Here is an 18,446-nt window from a genome sequence, read left to right as displayed (position 1 = left end):
GCAAGAAGAGCAAAGCCCCACAGCTCTGCTCTGCAGCTGGGGGCCCTGGGAGGGACAAGGCTGAAATCTCTTGGATTTCAGGAGTGGAGTTAAGCAGTGATCACTGCGGGTTCCTCTCTGCCTGTTGGGGCACAGCAGGACTGACTCCTGCAGAGCCCACAACAGAATCCCTTGCTCCCCACTGCCCCCTCAGCCAGCAAACACCAGAGCTCCAATGCAGGAGCTGCATGAAGGTCTTTCTGGAAGGACAGAGCTGGTGGGGGTGGGGGTTCTGCAGAAATGGAGGAAGTGTTGCACAATAAAGGCAGTCCTAACCCTGAACTTCATTTGGAAGGAGGAAGCAAATGTCCAACAGAAGCTTGGTGACTGGATTTCTCCTCCTGACATTCACAAACACATGGGAGCTGCAGCTCTTGCACTTCTGGCTCTTCCTGGGCATCTACCTGGCTGCTCTCCTGGGCAACGGCCTCATCATCACCGCCATCGCCTGTGACCACCACCTGCACACCCCCATGTACTTCTTCCTCCTCAACCTCTCCCTCCTCGACCTGGGCTCCATCTCCACCACTCTCCCCAAAGCCATGGCCAATTCCCTCTGGGACAACAGGGACATCTCCTACTTGGGATGTGGTGCACAGGTCTTTTTCTTTCTCTTCTGTTTTGGAGCAGAGTTTTGTCTCCTCACCATCATGTCCTACGACCGTTATGTTGCCATCTGCAAACCCCTGCACTACGGGACCCTCCTGAGCAGCAGAGCTTGTGTCCACATGGCAGCAGCTGCTTGGGGCGGTGGGTTGTGCAATTCTCTCCTGCACACGGTCAACACATTTTCTCTACCTCTTTGCCAAGGCAACACCCTGGACCAGCTCTTCTGTGAAATCCCGCAGATCCTCAAGCTCTCCTGCTCACACTCTTACCTCAGGGAAGTTGGGCTTATCGTAGTTAGTGCCTCTTTATTTTTTGGATGTTTTGTTTTCATTGTGGTGTCCTATGTGCAGATCTTCAGGGCCGTGCTGAGGATCCCCTCTGAGGATGGACGGCACAAAGCCTTTTCCACGTGCCTCCCTCACCTGGCTGTGGTCTCCCTGTTTGTCAGTACTATCATGGTTTCCTACCTGAAGCCCCCCTCCATCTCGTCCCCAAGTCTGGACATTGTTGTTTCATTTCTGTACTCGGTGGTGCCTCCAGCAGTGAACCCCCTCATCTACAGCATGAGGAACCAGGATATCAAGGATGCCCTGAAGAGGTTATTATGAATACACTTTATTGCAGCATTTATAATGTGCCTATGACACTCATGTAACTCCCATGAATTCGGTAAAATCCTATATTTTCTTCTACTGTTTCTTTACTTTGTAGATGTTTGTATTTGTTTGTTAAATGTAATATTAATTATAATTATCTATTATTCATATAACTTCTTATGTTTTGAACCATTTTATTTTCTGTCTGGTTAGCCTAATGTACAGAAGGATTCAGGCTCTTTGCATAGCTGAAGAAGAAAAAACTTAATCTTTTGTCTTTACTCCCATCTCTTAGATGTCCTCTGGAGCTAGGGGCCCAGCCCCAGCAGGCAGAGTGGATTCAGGAGCCAAGGGCCCAGCTGCCACATGGAGGAGCAGCCTCAGCGCCCATCGGGGCTGTCCCTCACTGCCTCAGCAGGCACTGCCTCTCTGCTGCCTGTGAGCTGGGGCTGTTTCCCTCTTGGGAGGCCATGAGCCATGGACAAGGACAGCAGCAGGATGTGGTCTTTTCAGTGCTGGTTTCTCCTCACTTCCACAGTCCTGCTGTGCCCTTGCATTTTTGTCACCCCCAAGCTCTTGTGTAGCTTTTTACACTCCCATTGTGTCCACAGTGGCACACCTGTGGCTGCAGGCAGGAGCAGGCCTTGTGAACCACAGTGTCAAAGCTGGCCTCCATGCCAGCACCACCTTTGTCTTTTGTGCAATTTGATATACCCCATTGTCCTGCCCAGACCCATCCTTGGCCCTTGAGCCATCCAGGGATATATGGAAAGGGCCTCAGAAGCAGGGAACCCCGTCTGACTGGCTCTGCTCCCCACCCCCACCAGTGTGGTCAGTGCAGGGTCACCCCATGTCCCCAGGACACCACAGACCCATTGCTCTGCAGAACATCACACCACCTTGTAGTCCTGCAGGGAGCACAGGGAGGAAGTCAGGAGTGGCTGGGCAGGCCAGTACAGACACACTTATGTGGGGAAAGTGGGAATGAAATACAAACCCCGGGGTTGAGATAAGGAAAGTTTTAATACAACAGTGTAACAACAACAAACCGAACAACAATAACAATAACAGTAATAACAATGAACAGAAAAAGAGATATACCGCACAGATACAGCAGTGAGGGGACCGACCAGACAAAAGCTGTTTCTGGTCTTCCCGCGTTTGGGCGCCCGGACCTGATGTCAGCATGGTATCGAATAACCTGGCTAGAGCTCCCTCCCCACTGCTGGGGAAACTTAACCCTATCCTAGCTGAACCAGGACATAATCCACCCCTTTATTCTATACCATCTGCGTCATGTTCAGCTGCCATGTAGTAATTAACAGTAACCAAAAAAAAAATGAGCAAAAAGCACAATATAATTCACGGTATGTTCTCACTCAAAATCACGTCCCCTTGTGGTACACATCGGACCTCTCCATCCTCTGCATCACCCACCAGGTGCTCCCAGGTCCTTGAGCAAAAGCAATCCCCTGGATGGGTTTGCCTTTGTCTGGTGCAGGACTAACCCAGACCATCTTTCCAGGAACATCCCTCATGCGCACCACAGGGACTTTATCCCCGTCTACAACACGTGGAAGTTTTGACTGAGCCGGGCCAGCTTGATTGCCAGATCCTCTTGTGTTGACTAACCAAGTGGCCTTTGTCAGATGTGTGTCCCAGTGTTTGAAGGTTCCACCCCCCATTGCTTTCAGTGTAGTTTTTAACAGTCCATTGTAGCGCTCGATCTTCCCAGAGGCTGGTGCGTGGTAGGGGATGTGGTAGACCCACTCGATGCCGTGTTCTTCTGCCCAGGCATCTATGAGGTTATTTTGGAAGTGAGTCCCGTTGTCTGACTCAATCCTCTCTGGGGTGCCGTGTCGCCACAGGACTCGCTCTTCAAGGCCCAGGATGGTGTTCCGGGCGGTGGCGTGGGACACTGGATAAGTTTCCAGCCACCCAGTGGTTGCTTCCACCATTGTGAGCACGTGGCGCTTGCCTTGGCAAGTCTGTGGCAGTGTGATGTAGTCGATCTGCCAGGCCTCTCCATATTTATATTTCAGCCATCGATCTTCATTCCGCTGGGGCTTCACCTGCTTGGCTTGTTTGATCGCAGCACACGTCTCACATCCATGGATGATCTCTGCGATGGTGTCAATGGTGAGGTCCACCCCTCGATCTCGAGCCCACCTGTATGTTGCATCTCTGCCTTGGTGGCCTGAGGTCTCATGGGCCCACTGCGCTATGAACAGTTCACCTTTATGCTGCCAGTCCAAGTCAACCTGAGCCACTTCGATTTTAGCAGCCTGGTCTGCCTGCTGGTTGTGTTGATGTTCATCAGTGGCTGGACTCCTGGGTATATGGGCGTCCACATGGCGCACCTTCACAACGAGGTTCTCCACCCGGGCTGCAATATCCTGCCATACTTCAGAGGCCCAGATGGGTTGACGCTTGTGTTGCCAGTTGTTCTGTTTCCATTTCTGCAACCACTTCCATGGGGCATTTGCCACCACCTATGAGTCAGTGTAGAGATAGAGCCTCGGCCACTTTTCTCGCTCAGCAATATCCAAAGCCAGTTGGGTGGCTTTCACCTCTGCGAACTGGCTCGATTCACCTTGTCCCTCAGCAGCTTCAGTGCCTCGTCCTGTGGGACTCCACACAGCAGCCTTCCATTGTCGATACTTTCCCACAATGTGACAAGACCCATCAGTGAACAGGGCATATCGCTTCTCCTCCTCTGGCAGCTCATTATATGGTGGGGCCTCCTCAGCATGTTTCACCTCCTGTTCTGGTGACATCCCAGAATCTTTGCTCTCTGGCCAGTTTGTGATCACCTCCACTATTCCTGGGTGGTTGGGGTTCACTATTCGAGCCTGTTGTGTTATCAACGCAACCCATTTACTCCACGTGGCATCTGTTGCATGATGTGTGGAGGAAGCCTTTCCTTTGAACATCCATCCCAGCACCAGCAGTCGGGGTGTCAGGAGGAGCTGTGTCTCAGTGCCGACCACTTCTGAGGCAGCCCAAACTCCTTCATACGCTACCAGTATCTCTTTCTCAGTTGGTGTATAATTATCTTCAGAGCCTTTTTATCCCCGTCTCCAAAAGCCTAGAGGTCAGCCTCGGGTTTCCCCAGGTGCTCTCTGCCAGAGGCTCCAGGTAGGGCCATTCTACCCAGCTGCAGTGTAGAGCACGTTCTTAATCTCCTGCCCGGTCCGGACTGGCCCGAGGGCTACTGCCTGGGAAATCTTCCGCTTAATTTGTTCAAAGGCTTGTTGTTGCTCAGGGGCCCATTTAAAATCGTTCTTCTTGCGGGTTACGTGGTAGAGAGGGCTCACAATCAGGCTGTAGTTTGGGATGTGCATCCTCCAGAACCCCACAGCGCCCAGGAAAGACTGAGTCTCCTTTTTAGTGGTTGGTGGGGCCATGGCTGTTATCTTGTTTATCACCTCCATTGGGATGCGACGACACCCATCTTGCCATTTTATTCCTAGGAATTGAACCTCCCTTCCAGGCCCCTTAACTTTCTTTCGCTTAATTGCAAAACCGTCCTTCAGAAGGATTTCAATTACCTTCTTTCCTTTCTCAAAGACATCCTCAGCTGTGTCTCCCCATACAATGATATCGTCAATGAACTGCAGGTGTTCTGGAGCCCCACCTTTCTCCATTGCAGTATGGACCAGTCTATGGCAAATGGTGGAGCTGTGTTTCCACCCCTGGGGCAATCGATCCCAGGTGTACTGGATACCCCTCCAAGTGAACGCAAACTGTGGCCTGCACTCTGGTGCTATTGGGATGGAGAAGAACGCGTTAGCAATGTCAGTCATGGCGTACCACTTGTCTGCCTTCGACTCCAGCTCATACTGGAGCTCTAGCATGTCCGGCACTGCAGCACTCATCGCTGGTGTAATTTCATTCAGGCTACGGCAGTCCACGGTTAGTCTCCATTCACCATTAGACTTTCTCACCGATCATATAGGGCTGTTGAAGGGTGAATGAGTCTTGCTGATCACCTTCTGGCTTTCTAGTTGTCAGATCAGCTGATGGATGGGGACCAGGGAATCTCGGTTGGTACGGTACTGCCGCTGGTGCACCGTTTTGGTAGCAATTGGCACTCGCTGCTCTTCAACCTTAAGCAACCCCACCACTGAGGGGTCCTCTGAGAGGCCGGGTAAGGTGGACAATTGTTCAACCTCCTCCAGGGCAGCTATACCAAAGGCCCACCGGTACCCTTTTGGGTCTTTAAAGTAGCCTCTCCTGAGATAGTCTATACCTAGGATGCACGGGGCATCTGGGCCAGTCACAATGGGGTGCTTATGCCAGTCCTTCCCAGTTAAGCTCACTTCAACTTCTAATAGGGTCAGCTGTTGGGATCCCCCTGTCACTCTGGAGATACAGATGGGTTCAACCCCACTGTAGCTTGATGGCATCAGGGTGCACTGTGCGTCAGTATCTACCAAGGCCTTATATTCTTGTGGGTCTGATGTGCCAGGCCATAGGATCCACACCGTCCAGTAAATCCAATTATCCCTTTCCTCCACCTGGCTGCAGGCAGGGCTCCTCTAATCCTGCTAGCATCACTCACCTGTCCTAAGAATGACTCCTGCAAGAATGACTTCCTAGTCCCCTCAAGAGGGTCAAGCATAACGTTGGCCATTCTATTCTGTCTGGGGGATTTCCGACTGGACACTGGAGCTGCATCTCTCTTGGAAGACTTCCCTTTCATGGTGGTCTTCCCTTTCAGTTGCTGTAGTCGTGCAGCTAGGGCAGAAGTGGGCTGTCCATGCCACCTCCTCATGTCTTCTCCATGGTCATGGAGGAAGAACCACAGGGTGCCCCGTGGTGTGTACCTTCCACTACCCTTCTCCTTGGGTGGGGAAATGTCTGCTTCTAATTGCTGAGACATCAGCCCGTGCAGGTGGAATGTAGGACATGTCCGCTTCCACTTTCTGGAGCCTCTGAGACAGTTCCTCTACAGCTGAAACCCAAGCATGTTGGGAGGAAGGGAGATTTCCCTCATATTGCCGGAGCTGGCCAATCACTTTATCCACTGTTTGAGTCTGAGTGTCTCGCCACCAGGACGCTACTGCTAATGCTTTGGAATGTGCTTCTGGTGCACTCTGCAGGAACTTCTGCCACATCAACTGTGTGCAAGGGGCCTGATCTGGATCCATGGGTGACCGCTCATCATTCAGATCACTATAAACCATATCAAACACAGCCAATTCCCTGAGGTTCTGAATGCCTTTCTCCATGGTGGTCCACTTGCCTAACCAACATAGGACATCATCCTTGTAGGGGTACCTCTCCCTTATACTGGGCAGGAGTCCCCTCTAAAGGCTGAGGGTTTGAGACTGCCTCCCTATTGCCTTGTCAATGCCAGCCTCCCTGGACAAAGATCCCAGCTGCTTGGCCTCTCTCCCCTCCAGTTCCAAAACACCAGCTCCAATATCCCAGCATCAGAGCAGCGAGGTGAAAATCTGCTCGCCTGGAAGGCGGCTGACATCCTTACACATATCTCACAACTCACTCAGGGATAGATATCAGATGATTACCTCTGGCTCTTTCCCCTGTTCTCGTGCTGGGCCTGGCTCATCTCCATCCCCTACTATGCGAGCTGACTTCTTGGTATATTTGGTTTTCTGTATCGGGGCTACTGATACTGGCACTACTTGTCCCTCTGGCCCAACTGCTGTGCCGGTGGAGGCGACTGACACTGGCACTGCCTGTCCCCCTGGCCTAGTTGCTGTACCAGTAAGTTCACTTTCAGCTCCTACAACCCCTTCTCCCCCTGGAGAGCAGCAAGTAGTGTTAAAGATGACACGGTAGGCATGGGCAAGTCCCTAGCACATCGCAGCGAGTTGTGTCTCCCGGGGTTTGTCAGATTGGCAACACACCTTTTTCAAACACTCCACCAGTTTATCAGGACTCTGCATTTGTTCGGGAGTGAAATTCCAAAATGTTGGGGGTGACCCAGGCACTTGCCCATCTCTTCCCACACACCTTGCCATTTATAACTATCTGTCCTTGGGGCAGGGTTCTGGGTGGTGCTATTATTGGAGAAATACCGCATGGCCCAAAACAAGATCTGGCAGACACTCAGAAAGCATTGTGCCGCAAGCACACTGGCCTGGATGCTCCAAGGATAGCTAAAACTCTCAAAAACCAAGAGGATCTTTTCCCCTGGCTCACCCATAGAGGGGGTGAGGCCCCTAACAAAAGCCCAGGCAGCAAACAGGTACCGGTTCACCCCCACAAGCAGTGATGCAAGCACATTAGAAGCAGTCAGTAGCCAGTACAGCAAAACAAGACCCTTGGCACATTTTCCACCGAGAACTAACATCGGCACTGGGATCACACAGTGGATATAAGGATTAATCCAGCCCCACCACGCAAGCAAGTTGGCGAGCATTGTAAATGTTCCTTATCAAACAATACAAATAAAAGAAGAAAAATTGCACCTAACAGATTGCTCTAACACACTCTGGTCAGGGTTTGTCTTTTTTTTTTGTCCTTATCTCAACCTTCTTGTGCCCCACGTTGGGAGCCAAAAGGGCTGTGGTGGTTTAGGCCCTGCTGGGACCCGAGACCATGATGCCACTGCCCCTCCCCCACCCTTGGACCGGATGGGGCAGGGAGTGAAATACAAACCCCGGGATTGAGATAAGGAAAGTTTTAATATAGCAGTGTAACAACGACAAACTGAACAACAACAATAACAATAACAGTAATAACAATGAACAGAACAAGAGATATACCACACAGATACAGCAGTGAGGGGACCGACCAGACAAAAGCCGTTTCTGGTCTTCCCGCGTTTGGGCGCCCGGACCTGATGTCAGCATGGTATCAAATAACCCGGCTAGAGCTCCCTCCCCACTGCTGGGGAAACTTAACCCTATCCTAGCTGAAACAGGACAAGCAGAAACATCTGATTTCATCCTCCTGTTGGGTTCCACCCAGAGCCTGGCCACCACTCAAGGGGGAAAACCAAGGGAGTTTCTAATAAGGTTAAACACTTGAGTTCCTAATTCTTAATATTGCTAAACAAAGAAAGTTGAATACACACATTCGTATAGCATTTCATCCTTATTAATAACTACATTTTCTCTAAGCTACAACTTTACTAGTGACTAGTAAACCCATATATTTCATTAAGGTGCTGCAATTACTGTTAGGATTTTCTCTTAAAAGAGTTGGCAAGTGTAGTGTGATTAAGGACAGAGACAGTGTATTTTGTCCTATTGCAGCAGCAAGCATTACCCATACATTCTGCTTAAACGATCAGTCAAGGAGACGGCAAACTGTCAGCACAGGGGCATCCACAGCACCCACAGCTGGTTCCTGAGTGTCCACCAAAAGCTGCCTCTCACACCTCAGGTGTGGTCGCACCCACCTTACCGGTAACCACCGGAGACCGTGACCTGTGGAGACACAACCATAACCTCTTCCCCAGGTTATTAAAGGATATGGTCCTTCCCAGTTACCACTTTCCAGGGTTTTTGCTCACACTTGAGCCTTGCCCTGGACTTCTTGTTGATCTGGTATCTGTGATGAGAAGTGACGCAATTTTGGTGGCACCTGTGAGACAGGGGAAATGTTTAAAAAGGTCATGACATATAATGCCTTATTTAGCCTTTCGTGAGGTGTAGATTGATCCCCTCCATCTCCCCCTTTTTGTTGTTGTAATAGACACTTCAGTGTGCCATGCGTACGCTCCACAATGGCCTGTCTGGTCGGTGAGTGGGGAATGCCAGTCAGATGCTTGACTCCCCACTATATGGCAGGATGCAAACACTGCTCCAGAAAAGGAATCAACAGGCACAGGTACATATTTTAACATTCCAAATGCAGCGAAGAGTGTGATGTCAGATTGCTATAATTCTGAGGAGGTGAGTCCCAGAGGGTTGACACCACTAGTTGTTGTAGAGACGGAGTCCTTCTGGTATTCAGGGCAAGTTGCAATGATGTCTTTAGCCTGACGCCTTGATAAAGAAAACTGGTTTTGTATTGCCTTGGTGATTTGGTGGAAAAAATGCATGTGAAAACCGTGCTTGCTCGAAGACATTTGTATTAGTCACTGTAACATGTGCATAATAACCGGAACAATGATACACACAGATTCCTGACCAGCAAGTAATAGTAGGCATTGCCTACCTTTCATGATCAGTTTGGCAAACATTTCAGGACGAGTAGTGACCGTCTTGTGCATTTGGTATGACAAAAAAACCCCAAACATTCAATAATAACAAGAGGGTCACTAAGCATTTCAACCCATTGAAACAGCAGAGCATATGGCTGCCCTGGAGGGTTAAATAATATCAGTTGATACGGATGGCCGGGCACACATCACGATGCTTGTCTTTCTGAGATGGCATTAGCTTAGTCCTTGCTCCACCAACGGCGCACACTCACTTCCCGAGGGTCCGTCTTTTTTATACCCTCCGCCTTCCGGTATCCGGGTCTCTCTGAGAGGCGTACTCTGCGTCTGCGCACTTTGCAGCTAGGGGGTCGCTCCATCCGGGTCTTCCTCGCGTCACCAATGCCTTGTATTTCCTGCTTTCCTGAGAGTGGCTCACAAAGCTTTTGTTTATATCTTACAGAATACAGACACTTCCCCTTTGTCCTTCTCCCCTTTGTCCTTCTTCCCTTCTCCCTCCTTTCAGTCTTTTGCACAATAGGAGTCCTTGCTTCAGCATTTCAACTTAGATAAGCACTTGCAGTCAGTTAGTCGTTATACAATGTAATAGTTAAGATTAAGCTTAGGCTTACATAGTTTATGGAATAACATGTCACGAGCTCCCAGTATCTTTAATGGAATTTGATGAACAAACAGTTTACTGTCTATCACACGCACCAGTATCTAAAATGCCTGTCAGTTCAACAGATTCTTCTGCTTTAGTGAGGGCACATTTTACCAGAGGTCGACCTTGTGTCACTGTCTGAGCCCAAAATATTTGAGGACTACCTGCTGATCCAAATCCTAAGTCACCCCGACTTCTCGGCATACTGTTAGGGGGACCTGCAGTAAGTTAAACAAGCTGAGCAATTTTTGACCCTTTTGTTACTGAACACAGGGGTCCAGGGGTCCAGGCCATAATTCTGATTTCCCCTTCATAATCGGCATCTATGACCCCTGGTAAAATGAACAACCCCCGTAAGGTTGTAGATGATCTTCCCAGTAGTAATGCACTTTTTCCATTTCCCAACGGTCTATATACTCCTGTTGGTATCAAGGGTACTGTGGTATCTAATGATGTTACTGACTCGGGGGCTGCTAGGTCCACGCCTGATGGATAGTGACTAAATTATTATAAACGACCACTGACTTCAATATTTTGTTAGTGCCTTTTTATTCACACTTGCACCTGGAGGTCCCTCTATCTTCTTCAAGCGTTTTAAAATACAGCCTAGGGGACACTTTTTGACTCTTCCCCCACTCTGGCTGCTTCCCATCTCATCTACTTTACCTTAAACACTACCAAAGAAAGCTGACAATATCTCTCTCAGGCAGATAGTACAAAGGCGCACTCTCCCCACAGGGTATGCACCTAAATTCAAGACCACAATGAACACAGAATTACTGCCTCCCACTAGAGGAGATATTTCACCTGTGACACTTAAAACACTGAGCAAGAACAAACAGGCAGCACCAGTGACCCAGCGGGTGGGCACTAGGACACTCTGTACTAAGGAATGTTCACTGGTCCTGCACTACCCCCCCACTGGTACAGAGTCTGCCCTGCACTTCATTCCTCTTGGGCCGCTTCCCTCGTGGGATAACGGAACTGCGGGTCGGAGAACTCCACACTCCGCAGCTGCAGCTGGGCTGAGTCTCACACACGCAAAACAATCACACAACCACACAAAGGGGCCCCTTACACTTATTACTCACACAACATAAAATGACAAATACTACAAACATCAGAACACCATTAAGAATATATAAAGCCATTGCCAGTTGATTATGTGGTGCGTCCAGAAAATTCCCCCTTCTTTGTTTTTAAATCAAGGCCTGACCATCAGAAAGGTTTAAAGTTAGTCCTTTTAGAATGGACAAGGGACTCCGCATCACAGTGTCAGAACCTTCTGTAAAAACTGCCGCTTTTGGTGTTTGGGGGAGGCGGGACAGACAATCGCGCGGTGCCAGATGGCCGCAGGCAGTCGCTCCACGGCGGCGGGGCTCGGGGAGGCCCAGGGACGCCGCCGCCAACTCCGCGCTTTAAGAGTGTCCGAAACCAACTTCCAAGTGGTCGCTAGCTCACTGGCATGCTGATCCCCTTTGGAAAAAGCATCCCACAACTGTTCACCCATTTCAGCCCATTTTGCTGGTTCAAAGGCTGTGAGGGTATGGGCAGGATAGCCGTGGTTTCTGCACCATTTAAGTAACCTTTGTACAGAAGTTTCATTATAAGTTATCCCTCTCTTAGAGGCCTGTGCTGGAACCTACATCTGGGTGAAGAATGGGTAGTTCCACAACCCAAGCAGAATGTCTGGGTAACTCTGGCAAACATGACACATCAGGAAACTTTGTGTCTCTCTACTGCAAGCCCTGAAAACTCATTCTTCACGTGCTTGGTGAGATTGCCAGTAGACACATGGCCGAACCCACTGCGCAATGTGGATCTCTGCAACTCTCCAAAAAGCTGTACGGACAATTGGGATTTGGTGTATGCTCACTTACCTCAAGTGATACAGGAACCACAAGAACTGGAACTACTAGGATCAGTAATCATGGACGCCTGCCTGTTTTTTAATTATACAAGTAGTACAAAATGTAAAGGACAGAATGTAAATGCCACTTTACGGATTTATCGCAATGCAACAGCTTGGTATGCCTATACCACTCCGAAGGTATCTCAGTCATTTGATGTTCCTGTTGCTCTAGCCCCTGGAATATTCTTGATATGTGGGGATAGAGCATTGGGAGGACTACCATTAAAATTTAATGGCGGCCCATGTAGCCTTGGTCGTCTTACTTTGCTAACACCTAGTATTACAATGATACACAAAAAAAGGAATACACACCAATTTGCTGAGAACTGTGATGACAAAGTAACATTTTGGAATCCAGGTCAAATTATTGCATCCTCCTTTTTTGCACCAGGAGTCGCTGCTGCGGCTGCACTAAAGAAATGGACTGATTCGGGATGTTGGCTGAGTAGGCAGGACAGGGCTACATCACTGGCACTTAGTGGGTTACTAACTGATGGAGATAGTGTTAGACATGCTACTTTGCAGAATAGAGTTGCCATAGATTTTTTGCTTTTAGCACAAGGACATGGATGCGAAGATTTTGAAGGAATGTGTTGTATGAATTTATCGGATCATTCTGAGTCGATCCATAAAAGCATACAGCAGCTAAAAGAAGGAGTAGAACATTTACGGGTGGATGATAATCTAGATTGGTTAACAAAAATGGTAAAAGCCTGGGGACTATCTGGATGGTTAATATCTTTGGTCAAGACTGTGGGACTAATTATCTTGATAGTTGTGGTTGTGTTATTGATGTTGCCTTGATTTGTCAGTTTGTTGCAAAGGGCCCTGCAAAAAACTGCTCATGCAATATTTTTAGCACAAATACAAAAAGGGGGGATTGTCGGGAAAGGCAGCTGGTCTGCCGATAACCTGATTGAAGAAGAGTTTGACCTTGACAAGATTCTGGAGTACCCTTGAGATAAGGAAGCTATGCTTAAAGCAAATAACTTTCAAGGAGCTGCTGACTACATAAGCAGGATGAAGCAAGCAGGGAGGAAATTGATAAAGGTTATCCAATGAGAATGTTAAAAACAACTTTTGGACCAATTACATTGTAACACTCTGGCACCTGAAATGTGTAAAAATACATGCTTTTAGTAATAAAAAACTAGCCGCTTGTTCACCCATGTGAGTGCATGTGTTGCTTTGTCTGTCTCTCATCAGACGTGTCTGATGTTGGGGGAGACCAGTCTCCTCCCTTTCTTCACCTACAAAGGAGTGACTCTTCATTTACCCTGGAGGGAAGTAAAAGGGAGTGTTCATGGATGATCCAGAGACCCCTTTGAGCAGACACTGTAACACAGATGTGTTGAGACAAGGGCAAATCTGGCCACCCAAACCCAGGGTGTTTCGCTGCAGTTGGTCACCCAGACTCCCTGTATCAGGGGAGAGAGCCTGCCACCTTAGTGGTGACTCTCTTTGTGCAAGGGTTGAGGAGTGACAAGGATGCTGCTGGGTGGGGAGGGGATTTGGTGTGCTGGGATCTCTGCAAGACATAGAAATATCTGTCTTTTATGTTTGTTGTGGTTTGAACTCAGCCGGTAGGTGGGAGAGGAGACCAGGGGGTGTTGTCTGGGGAAAAGCATGTTCACTGAAGGGCTGACAGAGAGGTGGCCAAATCCCCCCTCCCAGCCTTTGCTGTCAGCACTTTCACTCCCTGTCCCTGTCTTTACTGCCTGGAGCTGTCCCTGCCTGGAGCCATTTCTCTTTCCTCTTATCTCCTCCTGTCAGTGCTCACAGCCCCCATCCCACCCACTGTGTGCTCAGCTCTGCCCTGCAGACCCTTCCTGGCAGCAGGGCCCTGTGCAGGTGCATCTCTGTGTCTGCAAGTCCTACGGAGCAGGCCAGATAAATGCTGAAGAGACCATACAAACAATGGGCTTTTTGTAGGCAAAGGAATGGCTGAAGGGGCTTTATCAGATTTCCCAAAGACCTACTGATCCGAGGGCTTGCTCGGAGGAAGGTGTCTGCATTCAAGGAGATGACAGGGACATTTACAAATCCTCCCTCCCATCACGTTTATAGTTGGAGTTTCCTATAGCTCTCTTCCCATGTCTCTGCTGCCTGGAGCTGTCACTGCTGGGAACTCTCTCTGTCCTCATTTTTTTTTGTTGTCAGAGACCACAGACCTCATCACCAGCTGCTGCCTGCTCAGCTCTGACGTGCAGAGACCTCCCAGTTTCAGACACTCCCTCATTGCCTCTCCCCATTTGCAGGCAGGAAGGAGCAGATCAGGCAAACACTGATGACGAGAAAAAAAAGATGATGCTGGTGCTCTTTGTAGATGAGGGAGTGGGTGAAGGCAGCTTATATGGTTCCTACCAGACTTACTGATCTCTCAGTGTAATGGTTCATATCTCTCAGTCTCCCTCTTCAAATTTAGCAGCTCCTTTTCCCTTTTCCCTGAATGAGCAGGAAACAAAAATCACAACTCTTTAAGGTAGACCCTGCCTTGATCTTCCTGTGGCAGGGTCCCCCCTGTAATGCCACGGGCAGCTCTGGGTGCACACCCTGGTTTCACCCCTTCACACTTGTCTAACATGAGCCCCTGGACTGGGAGTCCTCCTGACAGAGCTGTGGGTTATGATAGCTTTAGGAGACACTTCCAGGACCCCCAGTTGCATTGCCCTGCTCCCAGAGACTTACCATGTTGAGGGCTGGGAAGATTTCTCCCCCAGTGAGCTCTCTGTTGCCCTCCTACCTCAGACTGCCTTTAAGTCCTCTCTGCCTCACTCCTCCCACCTCGGTGCCTGCAGGCAGTGCCCTCAGCCCTTCTGGGCTCTGCAGAGGAGCTGCTCCTGAGCAGAGCTGTCCTGTTACCATGATCTCCCCCTGCCGCAGGAGCCCAGCCCAGCTCAGCAGCAGAGAACCAGCCCAAGGCAGCACTTTCTTGGCTCCCCCACCCAACCCTCCAGATGTCCCTGGGGCTCCTCAGGAACCTACTTGAAAAGAGACTGCAGTAATCACTGATGTTTCTTCTCTCAGATCTGCAGAGACACTTCATTCCAGCAGTGTCCTTTCTCCTTTCAGAGACAGAGTTAGGTGTGAGAGCCACCTTTACTCAACCTGTCATAAGACAGGAGAGCTGGACAGTGGCAGGCAGGGATCTTCTTTACCCCCGTTGAGGGAAAATATTCAGCTGATTCAGTCAAGACATCTCATGCTGGTTTTGTAGCCCTAGAGCTAAAAAGGGGACTCGGTTCCCCTGCACATACCAAACCCACAGGAGGTGGGGTTCCTCTTGCCTCAATTCAGATGTGTGTTAAAAATAACCTCCTGCATGTGAACTCTTTGTCTAAGTTCCCATGGTAATTGATGGAGGTGGAAACCAGGAGTTCAGAAACAAACAACTGGTGAAATTTGAGGTGACAGAGGTGGTCCACAATATGGGAAAATGTAATGGAGCAATACTGAGAGATAGGGCATCATCTGGGGATGCCATCCTGGAGGGGAACTGCTTGGCCAACTGAAATGACAACAAAGACCTTACAGAAGTTCAGGTAGATGACATCCATTGCCTTTCTGCTGTCCACCGTAGCCATTGCATTGTAGAAGGCCACTGCAAGGCCACATCGCTCATCATTAACTTACAAAGGTCATGAAGACTGGAAGGATTCTGTGAAGACTGGGAAAACCCAAATGTTGCCAGTATTTTTCAAAAAGGCCCTAAGGATGAGCAAGAGAACTAAAGGCTCTTTAGTCTCACTTGGGTTGAGGAGTGTGTCCCTTAGCATGTCCCCTTGGATTACATTTCTGGATGTCTGAAAAAGGAAGTGATTCAATTCACCATGGGTAGATCATGTATTTCTGGATGAGGTGAAAGTAGTGGATACCATTTACCTGGAGTTCAGCAAGGCTTTCAACACCGTCCCTTAAATGAACCTTGTATACAAGCTAGGACATTGCATTCTGCAAGGGTGAATAAGTGGATTGGTGAAAAAGAGATTTGCTGGTTGGGCTTGTAGGGACATGGTGAACTGGTAAAGAATCAAATAGGAAAAATAAATAAAAATGAGTCATATAGAAAATAATAAGGCAAAAGATATGTACTATTGCACTTTACATATTTTAAATTCCTTATGCCCTTATCCTCCCCTCTTCGTTTCTTCAAAACTTTGTCTTGCAGGACAGAAGGGCTAGTTTGGTTTTAGTTTCGGGGTTTGTTTTTTTTTTTTTGTTTTTTTTTTTTGTTTTTTTAATAAGAACAATTCTGGAAATTGGGCTGGCTTTAGTTACAGGATGTGGATGCCTGGTGCCACCCTCTGTCTGCAGCTTCAGAGGGCCCCAGCGTCCCTCAGTCCCACACGATCTCTCCCCATCCCAGGTGAGTGCATCAGGCACACCAGGCTTCCCAAACGGCACTGGATGCTGCTGGTCAGGGACTGGTCTTGGCCTGCAAAGCTGGCTTGTCTCAGCTTTTAAAGAATATAAGGGAATATTTTCATCAGTTGAAATGAGTGAATAAAGAGCGGTTATTACTATCTCTATCATAGAGAGGTAATGTTTTCTGCTCATGCCCATATAGAATTTCCCAGGATGTATACTGCTCTCAGAAGAAGAAACATTGATCTTCCCAGCACTTGTGTGTCCACTGTCCTTTGAAGCGTATTGTGTGTTGAGTCTGATTAAACCGACCATTTCTCAAGTCATCTTCTCAGCAGACTGTCTGCACAAGTGCATTTTCCAGTGTCCATCCAGTCTTCCCCTATCTGTTAATCTCCATGACCTCAGAACCGTCTCAAAAGCACCCAGGTGTTTATCAACACTGCCATGTTTACCCACCTGAAGCCCCCCTCCATCTCCTCCACATCCCTGGACCTGCTGGTGTCGTTTCTGTAGCTGGTGGTGCCTCCAGCTCTGAACCCCCTCATCTACAGCATCCTTGTCCTTTCAACTATGGCTGCTGTCTCTTCCACTGAGGTCCCTGAGAGGACGCCAGTTCCTCAGCCACAGCACTTCGTTGCCTCCTTCCCCACTCTCCACAGAGCCTGGGGGCAGTCCTACCACTGTCCTGCATCAGCTTCACACCACCCTGCATCTCACTGACCCCAGGAAGAGCCCTGAGCATCCCAGGAGGGAAAGGATCCCCGTACCCAGGGTATGGGGGTCAGGGCTTGACCATCATATTGATGAAACACATCAAGGCCTTTCACAGTCACCTGAACATTTGACTTGCAACCCATAAGCAGTGCCTCTGACTTCCTGCTTCCCCAGACCCCAGGGACAGGAACCTTCTCTCCTTATTCCCTCCCTGGCCTCTTCAGTCATGGCCCTCGCTGGGGATCAATAACACCCTCAGAGACTTGGAGGTTTGCTGCTGACTTTCCCTTCTCCAGAGGCCACTTCAATCCCTTTTCTGGACCTGCAGTTCAGGAACTCGGCACCAGAGGGCTCATTAACACACAAATCCCCTGACAAGCCAAGTCTCTAGGCAGAACTTAATTCCTCACTTCTGAAGTGGTTAATTTGAGACGTTTCAGTCTTTCAGTCAAAGTGAAAAGTTTTCAGTTCTACATGTCAATAAGAATCAATTTCTTCTTTTTCCACTATTCCTTATTTTTCTGCTTACACATTATGTGACAGCAACAAACTCCAATGGATATTGATCCTGAGCATCTCCTGATAGAGTCTGAACATGTCGGGAAGCCAAGACCCTCTATGTCAGACACTCTGTGGACAATCTTCATCCCTACCTCCAACTCCACATTTCTCTCATCAGCCCCTTGGGACTTCCAGCACCTTTTTTCAACCTGAGCTTTCTCCACGACAGTCTATAGCTGCATCTTTCTGCCCATTGACACGAACTCCCACCTGCTGTACTTGGATAATGAGCTGCATGCAGACATAGAATGATGTTTAATTGCCAAAAAAGCTAAATCAATGGCAGGCATGGTTCAATAAAAAATAAAATACACTCCTCTGCTGTATATTAACTCTACCTTACCTCCTCTGAAGGCCACTATCCACAGTGGAGATGGCTTTAGACCAGAGGAAAACACATTTTTTGTCAAGCAGAGACCCTAAGAACCCCCAAAGCACCCCCTGCCCCAGACTCTGCCCATATTCACTCACAGAGAGTCACACCCTGAAGTCACGAGCTCCCTCGAGCTTCGCATCTGCATCCCATCCCTTCCCATCCCCATCAGCAAACCCATCTGTTAAACAGGACTGGACTCAGTATTGGCCACTGGGGTTCACCACTGGTGCCCTGCTCCCAAGGGGACTTTGTGCTCTTGGCCATGGCCTTCCTGATCCAGCCATTCACCCTGTTTCCAGTCCACCTCACTCACGCCTATCAGGATGTGATGGGACGCAGCATGAAAAGAATTGTTAATACGGAGGTTAAACACCTTCCCTGCTCTCCCCTCATCCACCAGCCGAGGCATCTCATTGCTGTGCTGGGTTAACCGTGGCTAATAACAAAACTGCCACCCAGCTGCTCACTCACTGCCTCTCCCACCCCAG

The 18,446-nt window shown here is 49.0% G+C and overlaps 1 protein-coding gene and 1 long non-coding RNA gene across 2 annotated transcripts in view; one reads left to right on the top strand and one right to left on the bottom strand.

Annotated features, from left to right (window-relative positions):
- LOC141937101 (uncharacterized) overlaps positions 1–11,632 on the bottom strand; it is a 96,880-nt gene extending 85,248 nt beyond the window's left edge. The window contains exons 1-2 of the long non-coding RNA XR_012626861.1: positions 11,282–11,632; positions 8,143–8,311 (exon numbers count right to left, since the gene is read on the bottom strand). This is a non-coding gene — a long non-coding RNA (uncharacterized LOC141937101). The remainder of the gene's footprint in view (positions 1–8,142; positions 8,312–11,281) is intronic.
- LOC141937051 (olfactory receptor 14A16-like) lies at positions 345–1,256 on the top strand. Its single transcript, XM_074854457.1, has one exon. The coding sequence runs from the start codon at positions 345–347 to the stop codon at positions 1,254–1,256; it is 912 nt and encodes a 303-aa protein (XP_074710558.1).
- Positions 11,633–18,446: the final 6,814 nt, after the last annotated feature.

Source organism: Strix uralensis, chromosome 37 (assembly GCF_047716275.1).
Source record: "Strix uralensis isolate ZFMK-TIS-50842 chromosome 37, bStrUra1, whole genome shotgun sequence".
Classification (NCBI taxonomy): domain Eukaryota; kingdom Metazoa; phylum Chordata; class Aves; order Strigiformes; family Strigidae; genus Strix; species Strix uralensis.
Note: the sequence above shows the minus strand (reverse complement) of the source record. Positions and strands in the feature narration are given on the sequence as shown.